General features: G+C 36.8%; 1 protein-coding gene across 1 annotated transcript in view; it reads right to left on the bottom strand.

Annotated features, from left to right (window-relative positions):
* Positions 1-3,134: 3,134 nt before the first annotated feature.
* The window catches only part of BTBD9 (BTB domain containing 9), a 107,278-nt gene continuing 99,199 nt past the window's right edge, over positions 3,135-11,213 (bottom strand). The window contains exon 12 of the mRNA XM_015857669.3: positions 3,135-10,100. Within this exon, the coding sequence (XP_015713155.1) occupies positions 9,906-10,100 (195 nt within the window). The 3' untranslated portion in view covers positions 3,135-9,905. The remainder of the gene's footprint in view (positions 10,101-11,213) is intronic.

Here is an 11,213-nt window from a genome sequence, read left to right as displayed (position 1 = left end):
ACCCCACCTTTTTCCTGCTATGGAATAACATGTATTGGTAAATATTTGGGAAAGAAAAAGGGGAAGAATGGGAAAGCACGGGAGCAGAGAGACTCAAGTAAGATCTTACATTATTAATTCTTTTTTACCTTAAGCTACAAGGAGATCTGTGGAGCATAGCCTACAAGGGTATGTAAGTAGCAGTCAATAGAGGACAAATTACAAAATGATTAACGAAAATGTCCCATTTATGTGTATTTTGCTTTATATAGAGAAAAGAAAATGGTTTTTACATGGTATGTATCTGGTCTTTCCAACTCAGATGATGATATCACAGTGTCTTATGCTTAGATTGCCACTACTTGTTAACAAGTGAATCCATCCTCTAGAATTAGAAGTAATTTGGAAAAAAGTCCTTAGACTGTAGCAACCAACTGCCCCTGTACTCTGCTTCTGTTTGGAAAGGTGTCTGCATTTCCACTTCAGTCTGCATTCCCTCACGTACCCTTCCTATTCATAATCATTTTACAAGCCTAAGCACAAAGATAAACCAGATCCTTACCAGAGCAATGAGACAGAATATTTCTTCCACACTTTGTTCTCATCCAACTTGCCCCTCCTCGCTCTGTTTTGTAACTTTTTATTTTCTTTCCAGTATAATACATCAGCACGATGCTAGGAATTGCATTATCTTGGACATTACCAACATTGTGCCTGAGGGCTGCAGTGGAAATTCTTAAAGCCTTCAAGAAGCCTTTGATTCATCAAGATCGAGCAAAAAGCATTCACCTTCTTTGTGACTTGGACACATGGCCTGGGAACGCAGATGGTTTCAGAGTACATTGCTTTTCACTGAGTGGGTTATACAACTTTCTGGCTTACGTCCTGCCTGTACTGTATTAGACAAATATTATTTCAAAACCAAGTCTTCCTTGCATCACTAATACCATATGTTAAAAATGTCTAAGTTTAGTAAATGAGGTGACTGGCAGCTTATGCTCTAAAATATATACATCCATTTCTTAAAAGGAACAGCATTTCTTAAAAGGAACTTCGAATCACTGTGTTCTCAGTCTCCAAACCTAACAACTGTCAAACTCATCAACGGTTAATAAAAAACTCATTTTATGGCTAATAAATGCACAAAAGTAACCAGATCTAATTATATTATGCCATTTTTGTGATGGTTTACTATGGCATCTCAGTTTGATCTTACAATTTGGCATTGTACTTCTGTCCTTTGAGTTCGGTCTCTCCACTTCCCAGGTAACAAAGATTGTGTATTCATAATTTCTTCTTCCTAAGAGTACAGTGGCACATGCTGGTAGTAGCCTACTGCAGCTGTTGATTTCAATATTTTCAAAGCTTCAAGGAAGTGCACTGGCATGCAAGTGCCCAGTGTTTTCTATGCTGAAATTAAAGCTGCTGTATTATGAGTTCCACATCAATAGAGGCCTTGATGTGTCTAGGACCTAAGTCCAGTTCTTCCAAAAGCCTCAAATTCCTAAATGCAATAAGTGAACAGCACCAGAAAGGCTCCACCGTTACTTTAACAAAACTGCGGGTAAGTGTTTGAACATAAAAGATCACTTTATTTCTCAAGCTACATCCCTCTCGTTCCTGAAAAGCTGCATTTCTGATTATCACCATTTTAAATATACCCTATATTTTTTCTATGAAGTTAAATACTTAAAAGAAGAATCCCTAAAGAAAAGAATACAAAGCACAAGTTTCACTTGATGTTTTGAATTCAGCATTGTCTGGTCCCGTATTCGCTGTGGAAAGTTTGGCTGCTCTTTGAAACTCTAAAATAACAAATCCAGAGCTAGTCTTCCTTGCTGTCAGAAGCCTTTGCTTATCAGCTGTTCATGCAAACTGTTAATACAGTGCTAGAGAATGGACAGAATGCCCTATGCTTGTTTAATAACCCCGTAACTTGCATTACAAGCACAGTTGTTACAGAGGACTGTGTTGGTTGTTACAGAGGACTGTGTTGGTTGTTACAGAGGATTGAGATGCTTCTTTTTCTACAAGTTCACAGAAAACGACAATGTGCATATCTAATGGTAAATCAGTACTAACAAGGCTTACCAGGCTGAGTGGCTAACTTAAAATCCAGGCAGTTCTCAATGTTACCAATCAGATCACTGCAGTGCAATCTGCAACTAGCGTTCTCCCTGAAAACTGATTAGCTCAACTGGTTGGCAATGCATATCCACAGCAGTAGAAAACGTTACCAAGGTCATGGAAACAGTGCTTTGTGGGGGATTATTCTCACCTGATAAACACAGTCCAATACAGTAGTGCAGCTCCTAACAACCAGCAGTGGAGGTGTGATGTCACAACATATCCAATGGTTGTCACAATAAAAAATAGGTTAAAACAGTCCAGTGCAGGCAATATCATGTTCCTTCAAAGAACTCAACCACAAAGGTGAAGTATTTCCCATATCAGAAATCATGCTCCTTAAATGTTTTTCATGAAGGAGTGCTGAGTAGGAGCCCTGCTGGGTGTGCCTGTGAATTCATGCTGCTTAAATGCCTTACTCCAGAGACTGTGCTCCTGACAATGCAATTGCTGTCTGTCAGGCTGATTAAGCTCCATGTACGTGCACTTAATGTTTAAAGGACTATGATAAAGTATTCACTGTAACTGAATCTCATATCTGTTCACAGTAATGTCTGAGGTAGGTTTGGACCAGGCTTTGGTAAGTGGATGCTTAGGAAACATGAGAAACAAGGGTAGGGATTTAATGCACAAAACTATCAAGATAAAATGGTAATTGCTACAGAGAAGGGGAACATAACCATAGAGTTATATAAACCACTGCCAGCTGAGAAAGAGGAGCACTGATGGGAATGAGTGGAAAAAGTTCATTAAAAATAGAACTTCTGTTTGGCCTGGCTACTAATACTTAACTTATAATATTTGAAGGAACAATATTAACAATCACCCCACAAAGAAAATCAGTATTGATGAAACTGAGCAAAGCAGAAAGGAAGGTTCTGCAATATAATAGACAAAGTTAATAGCCATGGACACTGAATTGTGAAGCATTGCTGTATTTCTCACAAGGAGCCCGTGCGCTCAGTGTAACATTTGAATCTACAAGCAGCTGAAACAAGCGTTCTGAAAAGTTGCAGATTCTTTCAGAGTTCACTTTTCATGATGCAGTTTATTGAGAAAACAACACCTATATACAACTGGAACATCGAGCAATGAACAACTAACAAATTGAACATATATGAACATCACAATGAACAAGAAACACAATTATATTGGATTTAAATTAGATAAGCCCACACAAATCCTGACCTTTTACTTAAATCAACAGAAAATATCTCAACTGATTTTTCTCTTAAGGAAAACAGAGTTCAGATTATGAAAGTAGAAGCTTGAAAGCAGTTAGTATTTTCCATATCCAAAGACAGCCAAATTAAACTCACTATCTCTTGACAGCTCAGCAGTAACTGACTTTTAAATCTGATGTGAATGAATTGGGACTAGGCTACTGAATTCTGTATATAACAGAAAAAGGTGTAAAAGTCAATTAAATAAATTTAAATACTTAATATATCCCAGATTAGTGGAAAGTTCCGGGAAACACTGCAGCAACAGCAATATGATTCCAGATAGAGAGAAAAAGAAAAGGGGAAACAGGCAGACTGGGGGAATCGTGTAGGAAAAGTTAAGAGCTGTGAGGACAGGAAACAAGCAGATGTAGCTCAGACTACAGTGATCAGACCTTCATGTTGTTCTTCCTATTAAAATGAACAAAATCTTACTGCCTCAGTTCATCATCTTCCTCGGTTCATCATCTACATTCAGTTAAACTACAGACTCCTTATAGACACACACACACAAAAAAAGCATGTAAAAATACTTTTTTTGCCAAGTCACTTCAACTTGTGAAACAGAAGCATGCAACTACATAACAGCCTTTCTCCAGTTTCTTCCTCACAACTCCAGCTATAGAAGACACTAATAAACAATCCAGGGGACAAATCATGCTTCAAAAGCACAATATAAAACTTTTCATTAAAGACAAAAGTTCTTGATATCAATTGTTAAACATACTTATTGGATTCTAGGTACTTATGATTATAAACCACCTAGCAATTATAGCTCAGGAGTACAGAGACATGGGATGTAGAACAGAAACAACACAAAGAAAATGAATTATTTCTGGTACGCGTGCAAATTCCCTGCTTCCTCTGCAGAAAGAAGCTGCAGCCACTACTGTTCACTTGGATTGCATGGCACAGAGTTTTAGACATGCAAGATCTCATCTCAACAATAATACAGGCCAGCTTAAGATATTTTAAGGTCAGCTGGTACTGTTTGGACATACAGCATTTGTTGTATAACAGTTTTGCGAACTCCTTAATGCAGACAGTAGTGGTGAGGTATCTGTCAGTCTGCAGGAGACAATGAGTAACTTCGAAAGCCATGAGAAGCCAGCTTACCTTCTTCTAACAGAATGGATATGCCAAGATGCTAAACACAAAATAGATGAGTAAAAGTTCTGACAAAGAAATGTACTTACACTGCACCAACAATGTCTCCTTCCACTACAAAAGCTCAGGGCCTGAAGCAGCAGGAGGCACTGGGGAGGCAGATTTACACCTAAGCAGACAGAAGTCACGACTCCTTCTGATTTTTAGCTACAATAATCTAAACTTCAACTCCCAGGACATTTATGTAACAAATCAATTATTTTTTATTTTTTTTTTTATTTCTGAACATTTAGCTACGCTATTCTACTAGGCTGGAAGGAACAAGAAAAGAAAAACTTCTCTGATTTCCTGATGGGATGATAATGTCTACTACCAAGGGCATATTACTTAAGTATAGAGCTGGTTGTTTACTTACTTCCACCATCTGTATGTACATCATAGTGATTAAATACATACAGTATTAGAAAATCTAGTCAATCTATGTGTAAATACCAGATACTTGCATTTTCCTCATATTATACTACATTATGTTAATTTAGGCTTTGTTTCTCTAATAAAAATTGCAGGGTGCTTTTTATAACTGATTTTCCAGTAATCATTTTCAAAGACAAACAGACTCAAATTCTGTGATGGACTCTTGGTGTGACTTCCACATTACCTCAGTCTACACTGCAATGGAGCTTGTGAATGGCCTTTGAGAAGTCTGTACGTGTTTTTGAGAAGTCAGCTAAATTCATATGGAAGCTCACTGTGTAAAGACCACAAGTCACATGCAAGTTACCTAGGAGCAACATGCATAAATGTCTTTGAGATGAGCATCTGATTTGCTCTATTTTATAAACTTTACTACAGCCAAATCACCAATTCCTAACAACTTTGGAAAAACCAGCTTTGGACGTGTTCACCCATACCTTAGACATTTCCACATCTTAAGCAACCATCAAAGTGATCTCACATCCTGCCATACCACAGAGTATTAACATTTCACATAGTTTTTCTCAGTTTAGGAGCTTTAGGAACCTATTCTAAATTCAAGTGAAACGATAAGCTACTAAGCTCCATTTTAACACATATATGAATATGGTATTCCAATTAAAATTGGTATATGGTATATGAGTATGGTATTCCATTCAGAATTTAACCCAGTATTTTTATTACTTGTGTCCTGTACAAAGCCTGTGGAGCTCTGACATGTAATTTAACTAGTACAACAGCTGGCAACCAGAGACAGCTGAGGATTCTAACCTAAACACATCATCAGTTAAGAGAAGGGAAAGGGTACCAGGCCTCAAGAAGTATTATCTTCTAAGCACAGTTTTATCCTCTAGCAACTGCTACAATAACATACAAGTCTAAATGTCTACTCTTAAATACTCCATTAAATACCACTGGCTCTGGTGTTTGCTGATTGCTCCAACCACAACAACAAATTACAAATGCATTCATTTGCTGATTTGATGGTATGTCATCACCTGTCAAAAGACAAGCCAGCAAACATTTTCTTAGGGGAAAAATGATGCAGAGCTTTTCTGCTTCCTGTGAACTTAGCTGAATTCTGATTCCATATCAAGGGTCTCTGATTGGGTGACACTGTATAAGCAGAAGGATTACATAAGAATCAGACAAAAATGACACTAACTTTGCCTTCTGATCTTCACACTGACTTCTGTACAAAGCACTGTTGAACACTAAGTAGATACTCACATGCATTTGGCTAGGTAACTTAATTTGCTTAAAGTAAAAAGAAAACTACTGATATCATTTGCTTTCTTTTCTCTCATGGAAATCAAGTTAGGTAATAAACTGAAGACTCTCTGATTTGTTGTTATGATTAGTAAAGATGAAGAAGCATTAAGTTCATTTCAACTTTTCAGCAATAATGAAAAACACAGAGCTCCACCATGAACTGTCATACTGAACAAGCAAAACAGATTTGCATGGGAAAAGGATTAAATAGAGCTGTAAAGGAAGGAAAGTGCAATGAAAAACAGTTACTTTCCTAAGAACACTGATGATTCTTCCTCTGTACTGTCCTTTATGTAACTCTTGGATTAATTTCTCTCATTGACATTCTTGTTGTCATTCAGACTTGTTTTAGAGTTCATTTGAAAGCAGAGCTGCACAATTTTGCTCATTTTAGAAACTTATTTTCACACATAAATCAGTTTTACAAATACTGAATTTACTCTTGCTGAAGGCAATCTTTGGCCACAGATTTCAGTGAATAAAAATCTCTAAAATTCACTTGGAATTAGTGCATTAAATAAAGAGAATTTAGAAAGAGCTCTGTTAAGCTACATATGAGTTAGACCCAACTCTGAATTCAGTCAATGGAAGAAAAACAAGAGAAAAAGAGGACAAGAGAATTTAAAGATATCAAATGATAACTACGGCTGAAGTACTAACTAAACAAAATGGTTCAATATTGGCAATACAGTTAATTCTATTGTCTAGAAAGCTGACAACAGGTCTATCCTATAGTGTCCGACAAAAAGCAACGAACAGCTGGTCATTTCTCTTCAACCTCTGTTGCAAGTAAAAGAAAGTGATCATGCAGTTCTGAATAATTATAGTATCTCATGACTCAGTTAAACCCTGTTGCTTATAAGTGCCTTGATATTAAGCCATAACAGCACAATTTATTTCCACTGCAAGAAAAAAAACTAGATTTCAGAAGAACATCCAAGAGCTACATCTCATATTAGGAGTTAGTAGATGCAGAGAATACTTAGAAAGCACGAGAACACTCACAGAAAAGTATATATCAGTCTTCTCTGATGTCATCCTTTGCCAGTAGTAATATTTTGCTGGCACTGTGTTTAAGGCAGAGACCTATACTAGGCCACAAAGATATTGGGGGTGTTTGAGAGTGGATGATGTTAGAAGAACAAGCAGAGTTCAGGTCCCTTAGACATTTCAACATTATTTCTTTGAATAAAAAGGTAGACATTCTTAAGTTGTGGAAGGGATAAAGACTGTAAGAAAGGACACTGCTATACTGGCTTTTGTTTTGAATGATTTTTGGGGGTGCAAATTGGCATTTCTATAGGACAAGATTCTTTTTGCTTTGAGAATCTCTCTTATCTGTTCATTCAGATTCTTGGCAGAGCACTAATGCCATGGGAAATTAATAGACGTTTCTCTTCAACAGTGAGTCATAGGGCAAGATCAAAAAGAATCTGCAATAGCGTATGGTCTGTAAGGCTTATTAGTATACAAAAAAATTAATTGTGCACATCAAAGATTACAAACTGAAAATCCTGTTCTTTCTCTGAGCACCTAAACTCCCAACATCTGGCACAAACTTCTTTTTCTTGTTCTTTTTTAAAAAGTTAAGTATTTTCTGTAACAACAGCTAGGAAGTTACACCCCCTGCGTGTCCACAACTTGAAAAACGTACATTTGTTTGATCAAACTGCAAAGAAATATCATCACTGACACAAAAGGTCTTAACTACCAAAGACAAGACATGCTCCATTCAGCTCAGTAAGTTCTGGCATGGACTAAAACTAAACTAGATCTGTTTTCACTTTTCAAAGAAAAAATAATCCAACTTTTTGGACCTATAATTACATAAAGCAATTGCATCCCCAGTAGCTAGCCTCAATTCTTTCATGCTCCAAAGGCTGCTAAGCCATAAGGTAATCGGCAACCAAGACTAGGTACTGGCTCATAAGCAAGATCCTGTCTCAGAACTCAATGCTGCATAAGGCAGCCATGAAGTGTATTAAAAATGACAGACAATGTAGTGTGCATGCATCTTCACTGACAGACATCACAAGACAGACGACAACAGTGGGAAGGGATGGGACGACATGCAAATGTCAGTACTCAAAAGTAATTTGGCAATGAAAAATACTGTAATATTCTTGATGAAGTCTAGTCAATTTTATTGGAAACAACAAAGAGAAAGCATTTCTCCTATGATGCTTCTACTGATTCATTGCTGCCATTTGTTGTATTTCTTCCAGTTTTAAGCACAACCAGCACACAGTAGGGAAATTCTTTCAAATTACGTATTGTGATAAATTAGCATACTATTTGCTATATTGATATGTAGCTCATTTTATCAGTATGGTAATGCAAAGGAAAACCATTTTTATCCTATATTAGCTTTGTTTTCTTCTGACAAGGCTATTTGTCACCGCAGGAAATTCCATGTTCATAAAACTGGATGGCTGACATTTCCAGTATAAGATGCTTTGAGAGGAATCACTACCCTTCTAATCAATTTTGCCAATTACACCAGTGCTTGTCATAATACAAAAACACACTTTCACTGAAAGGCCAACAAGGAGCTCTTCCTAAGTCATCTGGATCTGGAAAGTGAGAGGTTGCATTCTCATTAATGTGTAAACACATAGAATAAGTGAAGTAGTAAGCAATTTAATCCAGACATGGATGGATAATTAATTCTGTGAAGTAAAATGAGAGCCAGATCCCTTATAATACAGTGCAAAAGCATAACACTCCATGAAGATTATGAGAAAGTTTATGTGTGGCCCTTAAATTTTTAGATTCAGGCTGTAAAGCATCGTTTCTTGGATAAAAATAGCCTTCTGCAAATCCTTTCTTTTGTATTCTGAACAACTACTTGTCAGTGACCAGATGAATTTTCACTTTCCGGACCAAAAAGTTTTGATTATCTGTTGCAAGTTGTCTTAGAAATATGAGTAAAATTTAAGTAATCATCTTCACGAGTGAAAAACAGGTTTTTCTCAAGATAGAGTTTTGATTTTGAAATTTTCCTTTTGACTCTAAGAAATGACAATTTTGCACACAGAAAAGCCAACTAGGATCGAGATTAATACAGCATCCATTAATTAGTTTGTTGATATCATAAAGGCTTTTCTTGACATCCCACTGATGTATGAGGGAATTTGCATCTCAGCAGGTAAACATGTTTGATGCTTCCTTAATCTACTGCACAGCATTTGCTGCAGCCAAAAATAAGAGAGAAAGTGGGATGCAAAGTTAAAACAATTTTAAAAAGAGATTACTGGTTACAAAGGAATATGAATGAAGAATAACTTTCAAAAATAACACATTCTGTACTGATGTGTTCCATAAACATTTTCTTCGCTAATGGAAGCCTTCAGGGAACAAATAGTTATTTCATATGCCTTCTATTCTGCTCAAGTCATTTTAGATTTTCATTGTAGGTCTGCCTTTTATTTCCTTTTGTTCTCCTTGCCTTGGTTAGATTAGAGAGGTAGGGTGTTAATGGGGTACTTGATGAAGATTGAAGACCTATTTTCTCCCCCTTTGGAGACCAGCCTGATTTGAACAAATTGAGAAGAGTGAAGCAGTCACTTCATGTCCTTGGGAAAAGCCTTTGCCATTTCAGCATTTCAAGACATGGTCCCCTTTCTTCACAGTGGAGAAGAAAGAAAAGGTGCCAGCGCAAGAAAGTTCTGAATAATTTTATATAATGTCAAGGGGGCTGCAAAAGCTCCCTTTCGATCTCCTTTATGGTTGGTGAGCATGTGAACGCAAGGTGGATCCAGGAAGAGAATGCAAAGAACTAGTGCTCCCAGCTCGAGCAGGACGAGAAACAAGCTGTTGTTCACTAGTCCCCACCTCTGCTGTTGCCACTTCCTTGCAACCCTCATCCTTGTGGGTACCACTTTGTGCAGGGCACTCAAAATGCACACAGTGAAACACCTGGAGAGAACAAAAAGGAAGATAAACAATTAAATGCCGGAAAAAGCATGATCAAAGTAAGATGAAATCTTTATGCAAGCATGCAGGCCAGATCAGTGCAAAAGCACTAAGTCCAATAAGAATGCGTCATCATGAGCTCACAACCTTTATTCCATGTGACAGAAATATTACAAACTGATACAAGTTATAAGAGTGGAGCAAGAGAAGGCCTAGAAATTATACAAACTTTTCCATATGACACAGAAAATTAGGAAGATAGCTTGAAGGCAGATAGATATAGTTGTGATTTTTCCTTTGCCAAATAGCATAAATATCTAATACATACTATTGGAAAACAATAAATCACATTAATTGTTTTAAATGTGTAATATGATTTAATTATCATCTTCAAAAGACTGCTATTCACACACACTAGATATGGAGTTCAAATCATTACCAATATGATCCTATTTCAAGATCGCCCATTTCTGTAACAACAGTGGCAGCTGTTCAGATCTTTTCTGGAGTTATGTAGAAATGTATTCAAACCTGTTCAAGGAAGCTGCTACTGAAGCAGATGAATTGTGCCCTTTATTACAGTGACCAGCTTTGGAGGCTTCAAACAATACCTGGACCACTATCATCAATCTTATATGTAGCTGATGTCTTTAAAGCTCTTCTCGCAAAGAAGTGCAGTCACTTCTAAATTCGCTTCCCAGGCCTTGTCAAGTTGAAATGGACAAAAGCAAATACCATAAACGAAACACAGGAGTACTACATATTCATTGAGGAATACACACTATTATATTTTTTTATCCTTCCTTTAATACAACTGAAAATCCTATTACTGTTTTTGACCATCCTTGCAAAAGTGCATATTGAGCAGATGCCTACATTGGCATGTCTGCAATAGCCCCTGGGTCTTTTCTGGGAAGGTAGCTTGTTAATTCAAATTCTAACAGCATGAATGAAATGAATAATAAAAAATAACAAAGCAAAAAACATTCACAGTCACTGCTTTTTTTCTTTTTTGAATCCCCATTATATTTTCTTGTTCCTTTCAATGTAGAAATTCTTGCAGATTTTGTATAGATACACTATGATGTATGTTTGTAATCCCTTATATATGTACAC

Source organism: Coturnix japonica, chromosome 3 (genome assembly GCF_054131305.1).
Source record: "Coturnix japonica strain WE chromosome 3, WE-NBRP24, whole genome shotgun sequence".
NCBI classification, from domain to species: Eukaryota; Metazoa; Chordata; class Aves; order Galliformes; family Phasianidae; genus Coturnix; species Coturnix japonica.
The sequence above is the reverse complement of the archived record's forward strand: the minus strand, read 5'-3'. Positions and strand labels throughout refer to the sequence as shown.